Genomic DNA, 21716 nt, shown 5'->3' on the forward strand with positions numbered 1-21716 from the left:
CACAGGTACGCTCTGTTTGCTTTTTCGATAACACTAATTAGCCTCACCTATGAATACAAGCTGGAAAACATTTGCTTGAGGATTGTGTGACAAATTCCAATATTAACATTTGGGGGGGGGGGGGACAGACAGCCGGGAGACGGCACCTTACTGTTTTACCTCAGGCAGGTCACCCCGTTTGAGAGGCATATTACGCCACACATTGGCAAAGCTCTCAAGAGCTGCTCCTTCCCTGATCCATGAAAGACAACTGAATGCGGCCCTGTTTAGGGAAGTTTTTAATGTCTGACGCTGTATTGTTTTTAATATTCTGTTGGAAGCCACCCAGAGTGGCTGGGGAAACCCAGAGAGATGGGTAGGGTATAAGTAATACAATTATTATTATTATTATTATTATTATTATTATTATTATTATTATTATTATTATATTTGGTCTTCCTTCTCCCCAGATGCTTTTCCTTTTTATATATATATAGATTTTTATTAGGATTTTTTTAAAAAAGGTTACAGGGAAAAAAGAAAAAATATAAATAACAATCAAAAAAGGAAAAGAGAGAACAATACCTATAAAACAAACATCATCCAAAAACAGAAAAGAAAAAAAAAGAAAAAACAAATCAAACCTTTACATCACTTATTTTCATTTGCTTACTTCCTTGACCTCCTCACACCTCCCATTTTTGTATTCTAGTTCAATTAGATATTTCAGCAAATCCTTCCCCATTTTTTTCTATCTTAGTAATTTATCTTAATATATTATAATTTTGCATTCTCTTCTTTCACCAGTTCATTTCTACTTAATCCTTTATATCTTTTCTGCTAAAACCACCTACTTTTATTCCAACCTCTTTCTAACATTCCTTAATTTTGCAATATTTCTGAAGATAAACTTTAAATTTTTTCCAATCTTCTTCCACCAACTCTTCTCCTTGGTCTCGGATTCTGCCAGTCTCCCAGATGCTTTTCCAGGGAGGTGTTTCTCTGTGTGGAGCTGGGGTAATCTCCTCCCTAATCTGTTCGAATAAATCTAGCACCTTTAGATGACTACTCAAAGCACAATTTTTTTCTGGGGGGGGGGGGTTATGGCCCCTAAGTATTAAGAAAGAGATGGTACAAACAATCACTTATGGATTAAATGACTAAAATGATGCCATGGGTTATTTATTAATCCCGGAACTGTAAAAGCATAAAACCTGGATATTAAGAGACACCTGCCTTATTAGACAACAACGTCCCTAAGTTCTAAGGAGAGATGGGCAACTTTCATGTAAGTAATCTTCCTCTTCCCTTTTGCCCATTTAGCCTTGTTCACTATGGGGGTCCAAAGATCAATTTTTTTCATGTCTGCAGCCTACAGGCATATGCTAAAGCGACCCGTTTTAATCAGCCAGTGCTATTTTTCTAGGAAAAAGGGGTGTCAGAACCGGCCTGAACGCCTCCCTGCTCTTTTATAATGGCAATGGCGCCCACCTGAGAGGTGACAGAACTGAATTTCTGTGAGTTCTGGCTGAAGGGGAAAAGCATTGGATTCAGCCAAAGATATCCCAGCATCCCAAACTGGCTGGGCCAGGCCAGTATAAGCCTCCCAAGGGGAATGTTCAGGGGTGGCGGGACTTAGCCTAGGTCCTAAGCCTGTTTTGCTTGGTCACTTGACCTCCCCATCTGGCACTGAAAACTACAGGAGTACCTCTGGTTATGAACTTAAATGCGTTCTAGAGGTCCATTCTTAACCTGAAACCGTTCTTTTTTCTTTGCTTTTTTCAATTTTTTTTATTGATTTTCCAGATTTATGACAAAAATAAAAAAACCACTACAATACAATAAACTAAACAATTAACTAAACACAAAGAAAATTTGTTTTTTCAAATATCTAATTCTTGTTACATTGATAACTGACTTCCTTGAATCCCCTCTAACTGAATTTCATTGTATCACCTGTGTATCTGTTCTCCATAATCATATTTCTGATAAAATCAACTCCTTTTACTATCCTCTTCTGTTTTACTAATATTCTAATCCTTAATATTTACTACCACATATTCTTATTCTACCCCTAAGCCTATTTATTACTTGCAAGAATTTTCTATTTGTCTTATATTACAATATTTAGCTAAATATTCTTTAAATTTCTTCCAGTCCTCTTGTATCTCCTCTTCTTTCTGATCGTGGATTTTTCCAGTCAGGTCAGTCAGCTCCAAAAAATCCAACATTTTAACCTGAAACCATTCTTAACCTGAGGTACCACTTTAGCTAATGGGGCGTCCCGCTGCTGCAACACGATTTCTGTTCTCATCCTGGGACAAAGTTCTTAACCTGAGGTACTACTTCCGGGTTAGCAGAGTCTGTAACCCGAAGTGTTTGTAACCCAAGGTGTTTGTAACCTGAGGTGCCACTGTATTTTAAAGTCTTGTTTTCCCTCTGCCAGTCTTAGCCAGAGCAGCAGCAACCCTGTCGCTGAACAGGGTTTGGATCTGGTGTAACTTTACACCGGCTTAACTTAAACCGGTTTGCTTATGCCACCTTCTCATGCTTCCCGAAAGGCAATTTTAGTTCTTCTTTTGAAGCTCTCTTGGCTCCTTAGAGTTACTGCAAGAGGGGATAAAAAAAAGGGGAACCAGAAAATTATATTAATGCAGAGAGTTGCTTCTTAACATTACATTGTAAACAATCTAGACACTTATGAATTCTGCACATTAAAACTATGCAGAAGTCAAGTCTATCGGAGTTTGGTAAATGGTTTACTAAGGGTGGGGTCAGTATGGGCACACAGATTATCCGGACCATTTCTGGGGATATAGTTGACTCATGGGGATTAGCTGAAAGCTGAAGAAAAGCCTTGTGGATTCAGAGCAAAAGCTTTATCTAGAACAGTAACCTGTTCTCACAGTGGCCAACCAGATGGCAATGGGAAGCCTCCAAACAGAACCTCAGCTGGTGGGCAAAGTTGCATCAAGGGTGGGATTAATGGACACAGTTTGGCCTCCAATACACACATTTCCTATGCCTCCAATACACACAGTTCCTGTGCACATAGAGAGGGAATGAATGGGTGAATGGGACTACAGCAAAACTAGGAATAATGCCAGGTGATATGGGTCATGCGATCTAAACCACTGAGCCTCTTGGGCTTGCCATCAGAAGGTCGGCGGTTCGAATCTCTGCAACGGAGTGAACTCCCACTGCTCTGTCCCAGCTCCAGCCAACCTAGCAGTTCGAAAGCACACCAGTGCAAGTAGATAAATAGGTACCACTGTGGCGGGTAGGTAAATGGTGTTTCCGTGCGCTCTGGCTTCTATCACAGTGTTCCATTGCACCAGAAGCAGTCGAGTCATGCTGGCCACATGAACCAGAAGGCTGTCTGTGGAAAAACGCCGGCTTCCTTGGCCTGAAAGTGAGATGAGTGCCACAACCCCACAGTCGCCTTTGATTGGACTTATCCTTCCAGGGGTCCTTTACCTTTACCTAACGCCAGCAGATCTATTCATTTAAACCTGAATCTGCCCCAATCATGTATAACACAGGAGATGGGGGTCTGGTTATTATAGCAAAAGGTGCATGCATGTGAGGAGAGCCAAATGCTCCTGCATTCATTCCCTCGCTGCCCAAGACCTTTGTCCAAGAGGAGCTCACTTCTGATATCATAGTTTTAACTGAGAAGAGGGGGGAAATCCTGGTAAGAAAAACCACCTGGAAGTAAGCCATGGGCAGGGAGGGCTCATAGCTGAGTTGTGGAGCTCACGTTTTGCATTCAAAAAGTCCCAGGGTTGATCCCTGGTATCTCCAGTTAATAGAAAAACGAAGCAGAGCTAAAATCCTGGACAGCTTCTGCCAGAAAGCACTGAGCTGGATGGTGAAATAATCTGTCCTGATGTAAGGCAGTTTCCTGTGCTCTCACCTACACAACCCTTTTTGCTCCAGAGCACTCACCCAGCACCCACATTATATACTGTGATAAAGTATTGCTATAGGGCCAAGGTAAGGTAAAGGTAAAGGGACCCCTGACCATTAGGTCCAGTCGTGACTGACTCTGAGGTTGCGGCGCTCATCTCGCTTTATTGGCCGAGGGAGCCGGCATACAGCTTCCAGGTCATGTGGCCAGCATGACTAAGCCGCTTCTGGCGAAACAGAGCAGCGCATGGAAACACCATTTACCTTCCCGCTGGAGTGATACCTATTTATCTACTTGCACTTTGACGTGCTTTTGAACTGCTAGGTTGGCAGGAGCAGGGACCAAGCAACACGAGCTCACCCCATCACGGGGATTCGAACCGCCGACCTTCTGATCGGCAAGTCCTAGGCTCTGTGGTTTAACCCACAGCGCCACCCACATCCCATAGGGCCCATGTAACCCCATGTTAATTCTGCTCTCCAGGACAGCCTTCGACAAGCTGGCAATCTTCAGATGTTTGAACTACAACTCCCATCAGCATAGCCAAAAAACCCCCCTGAAGTCTAGAAGCTCCTAATACAATTAATAATTAAACCCAAGTCAATGGACAATTAATCTTCAGCCTTGATTTGCCTAAGCTAACCTTCTGCCATCAAACTGCATTTGTTGAAACGTAAATGAGACATTTGCTGTTCATGTCTTCAGGATTTCCTGGTTGACTTATTGACGTAGTTTCAGTCAATATAATTTATCTAGCCCAATGCCTCTCATTATGATGTGTGTGTATGGATGCATGGGATGTGTGATTCATCTGTTACAAGGACTCCAGAGTACAGATCAGAGGAGAAATTCAGTTCATATTTAAAGGTGAGCCTGCCTAATTCCATATTTTCCAAAACCACACGAGAACCACAGCACAGCCGCCCTTCAAGATTCTCCCCAGTTTTGCTATATGATTTTGCAGCCAAGTAGCGCTTACAAAATGTCATAAATATATTGAATGCTATTTTTCTAGTAAAAGTGGTGTCAGAGCTCACAACGAACTTCTCCTTTGTTCTCATAGAATGGCAATGGCACCTACCTTAGAGGTTCCGGAGCTGAGCTCTGGCTGAAAAGAAAAGCCTGCATATATTAGTGAAAATAGCATCTCATATTTGAGAAAATAGATTTGCAAAAATGTGTACATGAGGCAAAATTGCATGCAAAAAATGTGTATACAGTGGTACCTCAGGTTACATACGCTTCAGGTTACATACGCTTCAGGTTACGGACTCCGCTAACCCAGAAATAGTGCTTCAGGTTAAGAACTTTGCTTCAGGATGAGAACAGAAATCGTGTGGCGGTGGTGCAGCGGCAGCAGGAGGCCCCATTAGCTAAAGTGGTGCTTCAGGTTAAGAACAGTTTCAGGTTAAGAATGGATCTCCAGAACGAATTAAGTTCTTAAACCGAGGTACCACTGTACAGTATTAGGAGAAATTCACACAAAATGAAATCTCAGGGTCTGGGATGATGCTAAGCTTCAAACAACCCTACAGGTGAGTGTTTGGATGTCAGGTGTGGCTGGTCAGGCTCAGAATGTGTCCTTTGCAGTTGTAAAGACAGGGCAAAGGGCAACTGCAGGTGCCTTCTGGTTTAACCCTCAAATGCCTGCAGAAAATTTTTCTATGCTGCCAAGCTTCTATAGGCAATTAACACAGGGGTAGGCAACCTAAAGGCCCAGCGGCCAGATGTGGCCCAATCACTTTCTAAATCCAGCCCGCGGACAGTCTGGGAATCAGCATGTTTTTACATGAGTAGAATGTGTCCTTTTATTTAAAATGCATCTCTGGGTTATTTGTGGGGCCTGCCTGGTGTTTTTACATGAGTAGAAGGTGTGCTTTTCTGTAAAATGCACCTCTGGGTTATTTGTGGGGCATAAGAATTCGTTCACCACCCCCCAAAAGAAAATATATAGTCTGGCCCACCACATGGTCTGAAGGACGGTGGACCAGCCCATGGCTGAAAAAGGTTGCTGACCCCTCAATTAGTACCTTTCCGTAATAGTTGGTGGTCTTTGTAAATTTTTCTGTGTAAATATTCTTGTCATAAAAGCACCTTCATATTTTTTTATGGTATATAAATAGAGACAGAAAGGCAACAGTAAGGGGAGAGCATTATGGTCACCCCCATCATTTAATGATGTCCTCTGTTTCTTAGCCAACTATTCGGCGCCACCACAATTTTGATGCCGAGCGAGATGCCAAGAAGGTCCATAAAGCTTGCAAAGGGATGGGTAAGAATCCTGCTACTTACCGTGCATGGCAAGAATCCCATGCAGAGGACCAAACCCTGCCACAAAACAAGGCACTCTTGTTTAGATGGGGGGACAGTGGGCGCGAGTGGCACTGTGATCTAAATCACTGAACCTCTTGGGCTTGCCAATCAGAAGGTTGGTGGTTCAAAACCGCTCAGCGGGGTGAGCTCCCGTTGCTCTGTCCCAGCTCCCGCCAACCTTGCAGTTTGAAAGCATGCCAGTGCAAGTAGATAAATAGGTACCACTGCAGCAGGAAGGTAAATGGTGTTTCCATGCGCTCTGGTTTCCGTCACGGTGTTCTGTTGCGCCAGAAGCTGTTTAATCATGCTGGCCACATGACCCAGAAAGCTGTCTGCGAACAAAGGCCGGCTCCCTCAACCTGAAAAGCGAGATGAGTGCCACAACCCCATAGTCGCCTTTGGCTGGACTTAACCGTTGTTGCCAGTGTTAGATCCCCTCAGAGTACTCCCATTGAAATTAATCAACTCTACTTAATTAGGGCCATTAATTTCAGTCGCCCTCCTCTGAGTAGCACTTAGTTGGAGGCAACCCAAGATGTTATTGGACCATAATTCCCATCATGCCTAACCGTTGGCCATGCTGGCTTGGGTTTGTGGCAGTTGGAGTTCAACAACATCTACAGGTCTACAGAGTCCCCATATCTGATTTAGGGGACACAGGTGGCACTGTGGTCTAAAACACTGAGCCTCTTGGGCTTGCCAATCGTAAGTTTGGCAGTTCAAATCCGCATGATGGGGTGAGCTCCCGTTGCTCTGTCCCAGCTCCTGCCAACCTAGCAGTTTGAAAGCACACCAGTGCAAGTAGATAAATAGGTACTGCTGTGGCGGGAAGGTAAGCGGCATTTCTGTGTGCTCTGGTTTCCGTCATGGTGTCCCGTTGCACCAGAAGCGGTTTAGTCATACTAGCCACATGACCTGGAAAGCTGTCTGTGGACAAACGCCACTTCCTTCAGCCTGAAAGTGAAGATTAGCGCTGCACCCCATAGTCGCCTTTGACTGGATTTAACCATCCAGGGGTCCTTTACCTCTACCTTATATCTGATTTATGGCTATGTATGCAACATCCATTCAGTGCTAGCCCTAAACTCTCAGATTGGGAAGAAAGGGATAACTGTCCATCCCCTCTCCACTTTACAAGAAAGATTGGTTTCATGCTGACGTCCTCCTTTGCATTCATGTTTTCCAGGGACGGATGAAAAAGTCATTATTGAGATCTTGTCCAACCGTTCATCAGACCAGAGACAGCAAATGAAGCAGAAGTACCAAGCCATATATGGCAAGGTATTGTTGTGGGTGTATGGCCCTCGAAATGAAGAGAATGTGGCCCTCGAGAGCACAAGAGGTTCTCCCCCCTGCTGTCAGCCGTGCATCACAGCACCCACCCACTGTTCCTACCAATCCTCTTCCTTTTTTATATATAGTTTTTATTAAATTTTTCTAATTTACATTTCAAAGTATCCATTTGTTGTTGTTTAGTCGTTTAGTCGTGTCCGACTCTTTGTGACCCCATGGACCAGAGCACGCCAGGCACTCCTGTCTTCCACTGCCTCCCGCAGTTTGGTCAGACTCATGCTGGTAGCTTCGAGAACACTGTCCAACCATCTCGTCCTCTGTTGTCCCCTTCTCCTTGTGCCCTCCATCTTTCCCAACATCAGGGTCTTTTCCAGGGAGTCTTCTCTTCTCATGAGGTGGCCGACAATCTTAAATGAATGACTTCCCTTCTTCTCTTTCCACGGTTCATTTTGTATACCATACATCTCTGCATATTTTACATGAACTAAACCATTCAGTAGTCCATTGTTACACCATCAAAAATTATTTACACTGTTGAATTTATCTTAATGGTACCAGTTTTTTTAAAATGTACACAATTTTCACCCATATAATCAGTAAACATTTTCCAGTCTTTTTTTTTTTTTTTTTTAAATAATTTTTATTGGGTTTTCACATTTTAAAAACACACACACAAAAGAAAACAAAGACAAAACATGTATAATTTCATAACCTTACTTTCTTAACCCCACTCCCTGACTTCCCCCCACCCCCCCTTCATACATCCCAAATCCAATAATTAGCTCAGCAGGTTCTTATCTCTCTTCTTTAACATATTATTGTTATTTTTAAAATTAATTCTTATTACTTGGCCAAGTTTTACTTATCCAATTTTCTTATAAATATTAAGTCCTTTTCTAAGGTCGACCCAAATTCCCTTCCACGAATTTCCCCCTTTTTATATTAAATGTAGGTCATAATAGCCAAACACAAAAGTCATAAAAGTTTTGAAATTCTGTTCTCCCCTCCCTCCCTACCCCGGTTTCTGTCCCTTCCCAAATAAATGTCCACAAAACAGTTCTTAGCCTGGATTCCTCACATCAGAGGCCTTCAAATCTCTGTCAGTCTCTCTCTGCCGGTTTTGTTGGTAGCCCTCTTTGTTGGTCCTCAGTTCTCGAAGGAGCTCTGGCACAGTCTCATCAAATTTTCTTCCATCTGAAATACTTGGTAACAGCTGCTGCAACAAGTCAACTGATCTCCCATACTCAAAGAGGAAGCCCTGATCATATTTCTTATTTCTTTTAAGTTCCAGTATTCCAAGTGTTCCAAGGGCTTCCTCTTTCCACTTTCGCATCTTTCGCGGATTGGTAATCCCAAGATCTTCTTCTTTATGTTCTAGCAGTGTAGGCTTCAGATTGGTACTCTCCTGTAGTTTCTTAACTCCTTCTTCCCTCTCTTCCAGTTCCAAAGATGTCTCTTCTGGTTCAGCTGCAGATTTTGTTTTAGTCAGGTCCTTTATGCATTCAGCAGGGTTGCTTGTTTTAGAGTTCAAGATTATAAGTTGTTTGTTCATAGCCATGCTTTGCTCTTGCAGTATTCCCACGAGAAAAAACATTCTTTCTATCTCTGCCTGTAATTTTCCATCTGTAGCCATTGTAATGTTTCAAAGTTTCCCCTAGGGGGATTCTGGTTACTTAATAGTCCTTTCCCAACAGTCTGTTGCTTTGTTATTTATAACTACTTTGTTCCCAAGCACTTTAATTCAAATGTAGCAAATTTAGTCCAGAGAGATGTTAAACAATAAAATTTTTAACTTTAACTGCCCGTTTGACAGCTCCTTTGACAGCTGTCAAACTCCTTGTTCCTTTTCCTCCAGCTCACACACAGGGCACTCCTGGGTCGGGGGGGGGGGTTAGACAGAAGCTTCTAAAATTCGACTCTTACTCTCCAGCACAAATCTTCTTCTGTCAAATTCATGGAATTAATATCTTTTAACTCATACCGAAAAAAAAGAGATCTCTCCACCTTAGTTCTCCGATCCTTGCTTTAAATCTTTTGTAGGTAGAGGGGGTGCGGACTTCCCTTTAGCACATCCCCCGGTTGTACCGAATTCAAAGGTAAAAATGTTAAAGTCCAAATTCCATTCTACTCACGGGTTGTTTCAAGTCCAAATTTCAGGGGGAAAAGTCAGCGCTCTCCGGCCATGGCTCGCGGCTTCGCTCCACTGCTGTAGCGATCTACTCACAGCACCACGCCACTCTCTGTACCCTCTCCGTAGCCTTTAAAAAGGCTCTTCGTGGGTCGGGGGGGCGCTTGAGGTGCCCACCGAGTCACCAAGTCCGCAGGCTTCCGCGCCTGCGGTTTCTGAGGGTCCCCGCGTCGCCGTCACGGTGAGACCCGTCCGTCTGCAGCAGAGCCGATTCCCTCCGGAGCTCGGAGGGAATCCGCCATTAGCCGATCGCGCTAACCCGGAAGTCCAAACATTTTCCAGTCTTATCTAAATATCTAATATGTTCTTCTTGTTCTCTTATTCTGTATTTTAAATCTGCAAGGTGTGTGTATTCCCTCAGTTTAAGTTGCCATTCTTCTTTGGTTGGGACCTCACATATTTTCCATTTTGGGGCTAGCAAAACACAGGCTGCAGTAGTAGCATACATAAATAGTCTTTTTTTTGACACCTGGGGATTTCCCTCTGAATTATCCCCAACAAAAAGGACAGACTTTTTTTGGAAAAGTACTTTTAGACATTTTTTCCAATTCATTATATATCATTTCCCAATACTCTTTTCACCTTTTACAAGAAGAAGAAGTAGTAGAGTTTGGATTTAATATCCCGCTTTATCACTACCCGAAGGAGTCTCAAAGCGGCTATCAATCTCCTTTCCCTTCCTCCCCCACAACAAACATTCTGTGAGGTGAGTGGGGCTGAGAGACTTCAGAGAAGTGTGACTAGCCCAAGGTCACCCAGCACCTGCATGTGGAGGAGCGGGGAATCGAACCCAGTTCACCAGATTACGAGTCTACTGCTCTTAACCACTACACCACACTGGCTCCCACATATGATAAAACGTACCCTCTACCTCATTACATCTCCAGCACTTATTTGATTCAGACATATACATTTTAGCAAGTCCCACCGATTTGCCTCCTGTCCTCTTGACCTGCGCAAGGTTTTTCTTCGCTGTGACTTAAAGGATGGCTTGTGATTATTTTTTCCCCTTACATGTTTTTTTGTTTTTGTTTTTGTTTTTAGGATCTGGGAGAAGTGCTGAAAGGAGAGCTGAGTGGGGATTTCGAAAAAACTGCCCTGGCCCTACTGGACCAGCCGTGCGACTACGAGGCCAGGCAGCTTCGGAAGGCAATGAAAGGTGTGGGGACAGATGAGTCGGTCCTGATTGAGATCCTGTGCACACGGGTCAACCAGGTAGGGCCATCCAGCCTTCTGCATCACTTTTAAATGTCTTTTAACCAGATAACAACATAGAAGAAACAGCTCCTCCCGTAAAACTACCTGTTTTTCTTTTCTCTCTCTCCCAGCAAATTTTAGCCATAAAAGCTGCCTACCAAAGGAGTAAGTCATGTCTTATTTCAAGAACTCCTGCTTGAGTGAAAAGGCCCGAGCAGTCATTCTCTTCCTTTTTCTTCAAAGTCTTTGACAGGGATCTGGAAGCTGACGTCAAAAGCGATACCAGTGGGTCAGTGAGGAAGATACTCCTCTCTGTGTTGAAGGTGAGGAGAGGTTGGACTGTTTGTTTATCACAGAGGGGGAGAACCTGAGTCCTGGAGACACCTGTCTGCCATTGGGGTGCTCTTTTGCAGCAGGGTCATCCCCAAACTGCATTGCACGGCAGATTGGGGGTTCAAATTGCTGTGCCCAGCTACCATCTCATTCTACTTAATGCACGTGGATTTTCTTATCTCCTTTGTTCCTTCAAGCTACTGCTGAGTGGGGAAAGCTCAAGGGATACAGAAGGTTTATCTTACAAAAGTGAAAGAAACAACAGGGAAAGAACCAGATTTGTGTGTCTTGTTTCCAGTTTTGCTTGCCAACACTCACTAGAGGGCAGCATAAAAACTGACGCGTCTCTTTGTCAGATGGTTTTTAAAGTTTTCGGAATAAAGGGTGCTTAATCTACACCAGCCATTTTTCCAGAGCCATCCCTGTTTGTTCACCTCCGTTCTGGAGAATCTTGACAATGCACACCACTGCCTGCAACACTAAATTGTGTGCAAATTGGTTGATTGTTTATTCCCAACCCATCTGCACTATACATTCAAAGCAGTATCACATCACTTTAAACAGTCATGGCTTCCCCCAAGGAATCCTGGAAACTGTAGTTCATTAAGGGTGCTGAGACTTGTTAGGAGACCCTGTTCCCTTGATAGAGCTACAATTCCTAGAGTTCCCCAGGAAAGAGGGATTGTTAAGCCACTCTGGGAAGAGTTCACCTGCTTCAGTTTCAATGACAGGACTCAATTCTGGAGCAAACAAATAAGTTACGGGGTTAATTCCCTCACCAGCAAGTAGTAGCTGCAGACCTGAAATTAAGAAGACAGGCTTTGAAATCAGAGGGTATTGCTGAGGAAAACTAAAAACCATTTCCAGTAGCCCAGGGCAGGGGGAACCTTCCATGCTAGAAGGAAAACAACCTGTTCTTTGTTTGTGCTTTTTCTTAACTGGGTGTCATTTCCACCCCCAGGCTAGCAGAGATCAAGGGATGGAGACTAACGAAAACCTGGCCCAGAAAGATGCCAAGGATCTCTATGAAGTAAGCACAATAAGGATATAACATAAACAGGTGGAGCAGCTTTTATTATTATTAGGGTTCTGAAGCAACCACACAGGCAGACAGCATGGTACCGTGCTCTCAGACTCAACACATTGAAATTCCAAGCTATATTCCCAGCTGGATCCCCAAACTGGTGCTTCCCCAGCTGTCCAGGTGCACTTTCTATAGAACAAGCAACAGAGAGTACATACCCTCCAACATTTCTCTGATGAAAATAGAGACATCCTATCCATGCCCTCCAACATTTCTCCAATGAAAACATCTCCTCCAACATTTCTCCAATGAAAATAAAGACATCCTATCCATGCCCTCCAACATTTCTCCAATGAAAATAGGGAGGTCCTAAGGAAAAGCGGAACGTTCTGGGATCAAATCAGAACCCGGGACGGCTTCTGAAAATCTGGGACTGTCCCTGAAAAGTAGGGACATTTGGGGGGCCACCAGAGGGCGCATTGGAAGATGGCCGACAATAACATCTCTCTGACCCACACGAGGTAATTAAGAGGCTGCTATGGGAAGTATGCAGCCTTCCCGCCCCCCGCCAAGGGGATGGGGGGACTGCCTTGCCAGCGGTGTCCATAATTCACCCTCAGATTTGAAAGAAGGGGGTGCGGACACTTGGCACAAGCCCTTGTGTGAAGTCGGCTCTTCCTGATGCTGTCTCCAATCAGCACACTGGTTTGCTTTAGTTCGAAATATATAATTGGAAAGAAGCTAAAGCACATACATCAAGCAAAGATCAGGAGTAAAGACTGCTGATTAATGGATCTCTGTGAGTGGAGCGATGGGCGGGACAAATAAATCAAGTGATGAATCACCATTAAAAGACTGGTATGTTTGGAGTGAAACGGAAAGGGGGTGGAGGAAAAACTTTTCTTTTTTTGCCTTATGTGAGTATTAATAACCCTCCACCCCAGAGAGAAGAATCGTTGCAATTTATTAATCACAAGCAGGAATTCAAGAACTGTGTGGAGTGAATTATTGATCAAAGAGAGGATTGGTAAACATTGGAGAACGGAGGAAAGTTTTATGATGCAGTTTCAAATGGCGTCTCGCCAAGACAGGCTTGCCTAAGAAGGACGGGGGGGGGGGAGGACCAGGGTCATCGGAATGCGAATGGTTATTGGAATGTTATCTAGACCTGGCAGAGCCCTCTGAGATATGTTTGGCAAGCCTGGGAAAATCAACGGACAGACTGAGGGAAAGTTTCTTTACGGAGGTGTGGAAATGGCGTCTGTCCTTATGTGATATGATTTTTGGAGAGTGTAAAACCCACACAGAGGATGTTTGTTTTCAACCCGCTTGTGAAGATTATCAGAGATCGCAAAGAAAGGAATATATGATAACAACAAGAAGATGAGGAAAGTAACAAAGAGACTATCTGGACAGAACTGGATAGAACTGTCTAATTAAAGCAGCAATATAAGTGATGTTTGGACCCCTTTTCGGAGCTTGAAGTATGGGTACCCCCAACAAAAAATTAAAAATTTGGCTGTATAATTTGGAACTAACGTGATTTGGAAATATTGTGATTTGATTGGCCTGTTAATAAAAATTATATTAAAAGGAAAAAAAGAAAAGTAGGGACACTTGGAGGGTCTCAAGAGTGTTTCTCCTGACCTGCAGTTGGGTGTGATTTGCATTCCAGGTGCTTTGGTACAGCCAACCGCCCACCAATTCCAATTAAGCAAACTCTTAATATCCACCATTAGCTAAAAGCTTCCTTGAGCATTTATCCCATTGCTAAACTGTCCTTACAGGGAAGGAGTTCCCTCCCTTGGGGTGGCCACTGTCTAAAAAATAGATAAGCATCGCCCAAAGAAGAGGCCAAGAGTAAGCAGAGACCTGCAAAACGGACAAACAAACAGAAACACCTGATATGTGCTAACTCAGCCTTTCTCAACCTGTGGGTCCCCAATGTTGTTGGACTACAACTCCCATCACCCCTAGCTAGCAAGGCCAGAGCTCAGGGATGATGGGAGTTGTAGTCCAACAATATCTGGGGACCCACAGGTTGAGAACCACTGTGCTAACTGGTACAGGTGCAAATTTATAAATAATTAAAAATTAAGCAGAGGAATACAATACATCTATCTCATCATAGAGGGGAACCCTGTGAGGAGGTGGTCTTCATGCCTACTCTACATGCCTTTCAGATGCTTTGAGACTACAATTCCCATCACCCCTGACCACCGCTCCTGCTAGCTAGGGATCATGGGAGTTGTAGGCCAAAAACATCTGGAGGGCCAAGGTTTAGGAAGCCTGCTTTAAATAGAGGGCTGGCTGTTCTCCTGTTGAAAGAGGGCCTGTGGCCATTCTATCTATACCAGACATGGGGCAGAAATTGATTCAGTTCGGGTTTAACTGTGAACCTACGTGATTCACGCATCCTGAAACAATATGCAGACTGAAAAACAGCTGTCCTTTGAAATTCACGCCCCTCCAAATATTGCAGCGCAGTTCTCCAGCCGAGTAATGTGTACCAAAAACACATATATGAGGGTAGACTCTGCTTTTAAAATGCACATTGGTGAAAAAAAACATACGCCAAAAATGCACTATCTTAGATAAAACGGCTTTGCAAAAATCTGTATATTAGGCAAACTTGTTTATTTGGAAAAATAGTCTGAGGAATTTTCGCTTGACCCATACAGTGGTACCTCAGGTTAAGTACTTAATTCGTTCCGGAGGTCCGTTCTTAACCTGAAACTGTTCTTAACCTGAAGCACCACTTTAGCTAATGGGGCCTCCTGCTGCCGCCGCGCCGCCGGAGCCTGATTTCTTTTCTTATCCTGAAGCAAAGTTCTTAACCCGAGGTACTATTTCTGGGTTAGTGGAGTGTGTAACCTGAAGCGTATGTAACCTGAAGCATATGTAACCCGAGGTACCTCTGTATTTACATTCCTGTAGTTTAAATTCTTAGCCTAGTGGATAGGCTAAATTCTTAGCCTTAGTGGATAGGTCACAAAATTTGTAGTTATAGTGGTCTTCCATCTCTGAGGCAGGAGAAGGCCGCTGGGGAACTGACGAGCTGGCTTTCAATGATGTCTTGGCGAAGAGAAACTACATGCAGCTGAGGGCTACTTTTGAAGCCTACAAACATGTGAGTACCCTTGTTCTGTTGTGGCAACTGATACTTCACCTGAAGCTCCATGCTAGTGCTACCAGTGGGTAAAATATTGGTCGAGCGTCTAGCTTTAAAGTGCAATTGCTATCCCTGCAATGAAGAATCAGCACACTGAGCTACTTTTTGGTATGCCTGTTAAACTATTGTGTTGGCTGGTGGCCATGAGCCAATGAGAACCTGGGTCTGAACTCCAACCCTCATCTCCTTTGAGCATTGACCATGTAAGCCAGAGTTTCCCCAAACTTGGGTCTCCATCGGTTGTTGGACTCCAACTCCCTTCATCCCTGACCACTGGTCCTGCTAGCTAAGGGTGATGAGAGTTGTGGTCCAACAACTGCTGGAGACCCAAGTTTGGGACACCAATGCAGGCTCGTGAAAGTTGGAACCCAACGATGTCTTGAGGGCCACGAATTCCATGATGAAGACACAGCACTACCAATGTGAAGAGAAGAAGAGCCCAGCGTTTTGTTCTCACAGTGGCCAACTAGGTATCTGCCGTAAGCCCACAAGCAGGACCTCAGTACAGCAACACTCTCCCCACTTGTGATTCCTAGCAAATGGTCTTGAGAGGCATATTATGACTAGCAGCCTTGGACTGCTGCATCCGCCATGACACCTTTTACAGCTGCCCAAGTTGGTGGACATCACTACCTCTTGTTGAAAAGTGCCATACGTAGCTCAGTGGCAGAGCAAATGCTTTACAGCAAGAAAAGTCCCAGGTTCGGTCCCTCGCATCTCCAGGTAGGGCTGGGAAAATTGAAATATTGAAATTGAATTGAAATGCTTTATTGTCACTTGCACAACTTGTATACAGTGAGATTCCACGAGCACCCCCCACTCAGCTCTCTTAGTCTTAATTCCCCTCGTTTACTGATGCACACCCACCAAACCCAAAAGTCAGTTGCCCTGTTGTTATCTTTTCATTCAGCAGCCTAACAGCCCATGGATAGAAGCTGTTCTTTACCCTGTTGGTGTGACTAATCATGCTTCTATATCTTCTGCTTGAGGGCAGGAGATCAAGAAAGTGCCGGTCAGGGTGTAAATCATCCCTGCGAATTTTCCTCACTCTCCTGAGGCAACGTTCTTCCCCTATTTCATCCAGCGGATTCACAGGACAGCCCATAATATCTTGCGCTGTATTCACCACCCTCTGTAGGCACTTCCTATCCGTTGATGTCAAACCAGCATACCACACCGTGATGCAGTATGAAAGGACACTTTCTATTGTTGACCGGTAGAAGGAGATCATCAAATGTTGATTGACATTGTTCTTTCGCAATACTCTGAGGAGATGGAGTCTCTGTTGGGCTTTCTTAACCACCTGGGTTGTATTTATTTTCCAAGTAAGGGCTTCACTGAGATAAACTCCTAGGAATTTAAAGGAAGAGACTCTCTCCACACAGCCCTCCCCGACATACAGCGGGGCTAGTTCACCTCTCTTCCTCCGAAAGTCCAACACCATCTCCTTTGTTTTGCTGATATTAAGGTGCAAGTTGTTCCCTAGGCACCATGTAGATATTTTTTGGACCTGTCTGGAATCCTGGAGAGCCCCTGTCAGTCAGTGTCCATGAGACTGAGCTAGATGGAGCAATGGTCTGACTCAATATAAGGCTGCTTTCTCTGTAGTGGCGAATTCCACAGTTAAATCCTTCACTGTGTGAAGAAGGGCCATTTCCGCTTTGCTGAACGCTACTAATATACCACCAGCAACAACAGTGGACAATAAGGTCCTACCCATCCAGTGGTGAATCAATCCTTAATTTATCCCAGGACAAGCAAGGGAGGGAGAGGAGAGAAAGGGAGGCAGGGAAACAGGAGAATAATATGGGTCATTTCTGTGGCAGTTAGTTCAGTTACCCACCTCCTTCGAGGAAGGCTGGGATAAAATGCAATTTCAAAAAGTGTTGTTTTAACTAAACCCTAAGCCTATTTAGATTAAGTTTAAAGTTATTTAAACACCTCGTTTTGCTTAAGCAAATACATTAGACTCTAAAAATAAGGCTTGCCTCGAACTCACAAGTTCTTCACCCCTGACTACTCGCTAAAGTTGCCAACTGACTGGCCGAAGGTGGTCTGGCTTTTACACAAAATATCTTTTGTGCAAAAGCTAGGATTCGGAGCCAGCTGCCAGGTTTTTGTTTTTAATAGTTAAGGTGGAATTTCGGTTATATTTAAGCAGAGCTTCAAAACCGGTGACAGGGTTTAGGCCAGTAGCAAAGGGAGGAGATTTTGACTAAACATGAGGAATAACTTTCTGGTGGTAAGGACTGTTCAACAGTGGAATGGACAGCCTCAGGAGGTGGTAGACTCCATTGGAAGTTTTAAAGCAGAGATTAGCTGTGATTCCTGCATTTTGCAAGGGGTCGGTCTAGATAACCCTCAGGATCCCTTCCAACGTTGTGATTCTATGATTTTATAATAATAATATTATAATAATTTATTATTTATACCCTGCCCATCTGGCTGAGTTTCCCCAGCCACTCTGGGCGGCATCCAATCGAGTGTTAAAAACAATACAGCGTTAAATATTAAAAACTTCCCTAAACAGGGCTGCCTTCAGGTGTCTTTTAAAGATAAAATAGCTGCTTATTTCCTTCACATCTGAAGGGAGGGCATTCCACAGGGCGGGCACCACTACCAAGAAGGCCCTCTGTCTGGTTCCCTGTAACCTCACTTCTCACAATGAGGGAACCGCCAGAAGGCCCTCGGCACTGGATCTCAGTGTCCGGGCTGAACGATGGGGATGGAGTCACTCCTTCAGGTATACAGGACCAAGGTGTGTGCTTGAATTCCAGAGTCCCTACACATAAACTAAGCAGACAAGTTCTTCCTTTCCCCACCTTCCCACTGACAGCATACTTTTTTTGTACCAGGCTAAAGGGGAAAGAGCGGAAACCCCTGCCCGCCCCCCCCCCAAAAAAAGCAGTGGTAATGCCGCATGGTATCTCTGTACTACAAACTCTGTGCTACAAAGAGCAGTTATGAGATTTATTTGTTTATTGCACCATAGCTGACTGGCAAAGATATTGAAGATGCCATTAAGAGCGAAACCTCTGGAGAACTTGAGAAGGCCTATCTAACTCTTGGTAAAAACAAAGGCTTTTTAATATATATTTTTTAAATCATCATCTTTTGAAGTGACTCTATTTGCTACACTGGATGAAATCATGAGTGGGGAGGGGATCATATTCTGGAACCCAAAGCCCTTCTGACACAGCCCCTTCTAAAATTATAATTTGCCTTGTTAGCACAATTCAAACTTCAGATCTCCCGGGATGAGCGGAGTTTGGAATAGGTGGGCCGGCTTGTCTCACCTGAGCCCAGCAGATCTTGGGGAAGGGTCCTGGCTCAGCAGTTAAGCTAAGCATTTGCTCTGCATGCCGAGCCCAGTCTAAAACCCCAGACAGCTGCTGCCTGTCAGTGTAGACAATATTGATCTACAGTGGGTCAATGATCTGATTCAGTATAAGGCAGCTTCCTATGTCCCGATGTAGCTCAACTTGACTGAGCCGGGGCTCAACCAGTGGAATGTATGCCACCGTAACTCCCCCAGAATGGGTGTTCCACAGGGACAGGAGGGTTAAGGAGGACCCACACCTATTCCAGGTGACCCAGGACCCAAAACTCAGGCTGACACTCACCTGCCAGCTGCACCAGCAGTAGCCCCTGCCCAGCAACTACTGCCTGAGGAAACTCAGAGCATCATTTTCCCTCTGCATCTGATTCATTGGCTGCATATTTTCATTCTCGATGGCACCACTGTGGGTCCTCGTGGAATGTTTTCCTTTAGTAAGATGTGCCAAGGACTGCCAAGCCTATTTTGCCACTCGCCTGTATGAATCCATGAAGGGCGCAGGAACTGACGAGGAGACCTTGATTCGTATCCTGGTGACGAGGGCTGAGGTAAGCCGTTTGAGGATTCTTAAATTCTTGTGTGAATGTGTTATCATTGCAGTAAGTACCGCCTTTAAAAGTGACCGGATAGAAAGAGGGGAGCACGGACATCACTTGTGCAGCATGCTTGTCACCCTAATAATATGCAGTAGCTCTGCTAGCACCAGTGGCCTGATAATTTTCGGCTTGTGGTCACTTGTGGGCTTTTTCATTCATGGACACAAGTGAAATATGAAAGTCCCCCAACAGTATTGGCATTCTGCCGGCTCACAAAGGCACACCTCTTTAGGCAACCATTCCGCTGAACTTAAACTTCCTGATTTAATTGTGCCAACAGTCTCCTACGTATGTAGACCTATGAAAACATTGTTTTGACTTTATGTTCATGCTTGAATTGGGGAGCCCCTAACACGTACACTAAGGAGGCAGGCTTGTTTTGCTGTGTATTTTAATTGATTTTGATGGTGATTTTAAAGTGCCTAGAAGCCATTTATTTTATTTTATTTTATTTTATTTTATTTTATTTTATTTTATTTTATTTTATTTTATTTTATTTTATTTTATTTTATTTTATTTTATTTTATTTTATTTTATTTTATTTTATTTTATTATAAATAAATATCCTGCCTTTCCTCCCAAAAAGTGCCCAGGGCAGCAATCATAGCCAGAATTTAAAAGCAAAAACATTCTACAATGGTTCTAAACACATTCTAAACACAATTTTTTAAAAACTGGGCATGTAAGCAGTATATAAAATAATTTAAAAATGAATAATAAGGAGGTTATATCAGTACAGATTCATGCCCATAGGGCACCTGGCATAAGCAGTAATCAGAATGTAGTAAGCGAGCACATTGGCATCAGAGGGCATGACTAATGGGCACAATTCCGCTCACCCTCTCACATGTTCACTGAATATATTGGGAAGTGGGTGTCCTTGCAGGTCTCCTGTTAGTCCACGCAGAAATATGATTAAAGCCACCTACCAGATTTGAATAGGCCACTGCTCCTCTCCCCCTTTCCTTTTGGCGCAGTAATTTCAGTCATTTACAAAGGTAAGGTCTATCAACCTGGAAAAACGGCAGTTTTGCGGGCTTCCTCTCAAACCGCCTCTCCCAGAATACCTCACTCCATGGAAGGACCCCATTTCCTTTGTCAGGGCGAGGCATGCTCCTGCATCATTGGCAGTTGGGTTTTTTATAGTTTATTCCAATCCTTGCCTATATATGGACTGGGCTTGGGGTCCACAAGCAACAGCCGGAAAAGTCTAATTTGAGTGCGTCCTGGGAGAGCTCACTTATCGTCTCCTGCTATTTCTCACCTATGGCCCCAAAGAGTATGCTCTGGCATTTCAAGCTTTTGACCCCAGGGCTCCTAATCTCTTCTCATTTGCTTTCAAGATTGACCTTCAGACAATCAAGGAGAGGTTTCAGCAGATGTACAGCAGGTCTCTGGCCGAAGCCATCCGATCCGAGACTTCGGGAGATTTCAGGAAACTGCTGCTCTCCCTACTGCACTGAGACCTTCTTGAAAAGAGGGGTGCCGAAATGAATGGCGCAGATACAGATATAGATATATGAAGGAGTTTTTAAATAGCTCTAGTAGATTACTACTTCAATTGTAGGTTTGTGGGTTTTTTTAATGAAGACAATGAGCAGAATTCTTTGCAAGGTTGGCCCTACCATTGGGCAGAGTCAAGAGGCAGCCTCGGGCGGCTGATACAGAGTGTCATTAAACAGCAACATAATGTTAGTAATTGGATATATTGTTGTTGTATTTTTTTTATTTCCAAGAACAGGCATGTGGGATTTTCCGCCTCAGCTTTACCAGAAAATCTGCTCTTTTCCTTGAAGGGGAGGCAAAGCGGCGATTGCTCCTCTCTCTCAAGAAGCACAATGTTGTGGATTGACCCTGCTTACCACACTTAGCAGTTCTTGAAATAGGAGCTAGGCCTCCCCACAGAGCTGGAGGGACAGTAGCCAGCATAGACTCAACTTTCTCTCTGAACCTATCCCATGAGGTGACCAGATCTGGCCAGGAACCAGAGGGCCTATTCTTGGGTTGACTCTCACTTCTGGGAGCCCATGGGATGGAGCATTTAGGTTCAAGTCCTACTTGTGTTATAGCTCACTGTTTTACCACATGTCAAGCACTCCATGCATTTAAAGCACAATGATACCACTTTAAACCATCATGGCTTCCCCCAAAGAATTATGGGAGCTATTTTTCATTAAGGATGCTGAGAGTTGTTAAGAGACCCCTATTCCCTCATTCCACAGCGGGTGGCGCTGTGGGTTTAACCACAGAGCCTAGGGCTTGCTGATCAGAAGGTTGGCGGTTCGAATCACCACGACAGGGTGAGCTCCCGTTGCTCGGTCCCTGCTCCTGCCAACCTAGCAGTTCGAAAGCACATCAAAGTGCAAGTAGATAA

The 21716-nt window shown here is 44.1% G+C and overlaps 1 protein-coding gene across 4 annotated transcripts; it reads left to right on the plus strand.

Annotated features, from left to right (window-relative positions):
- The first annotated feature begins 1192 nt into the window (after nucleotides 1-1192).
- On the plus strand, nucleotides 1193-21046 carry ANXA13 (annexin A13). Of its 4 annotated transcripts, none has more exons than XR_014159576.1 (11): nucleotides 1193-1267; nucleotides 6086-6161; nucleotides 7389-7483; nucleotides 10728-10898; nucleotides 11012-11045; nucleotides 11124-11203; nucleotides 12175-12243; nucleotides 15266-15367; nucleotides 18402-18477; nucleotides 19186-19294; nucleotides 20686-20823. XR_014159576.1 is itself a non-coding variant. In XM_081874668.1 (11 exons), exons 1-11 carry the CDS (start codon nucleotides 1253-1255, stop codon nucleotides 20803-20805), a joined length of 951 nt encoding a protein of 316 aa, XP_081730794.1. In that variant the 5' UTR covers nucleotides 1193-1252; the 3' UTR covers nucleotides 20806-21046. The 4 variants fall into 4 exon arrangements, 3 of the variants coding, with proteins under 3 accessions (XP_081730794.1, XP_081730795.1, XP_081730796.1); XM_081874668.1 differs by having other exon boundaries at nucleotides 19182-19294; nucleotides 20686-21046; XM_081874669.1 differs by lacking the exon at nucleotides 15266-15367 and having other exon boundaries at nucleotides 19182-19294; nucleotides 20686-21046.
- The last annotated feature ends 670 nt before the right edge of the window (nucleotides 21047-21716 follow it).

This window comes from Podarcis erhardii, assembly GCF_964252035.2.
Source record: "Podarcis erhardii genome assembly, chromosome: 8".
In the NCBI taxonomy this organism is placed as follows: Eukaryota; Metazoa; Chordata; class Lepidosauria; order Squamata; family Lacertidae; genus Podarcis; species Podarcis erhardii.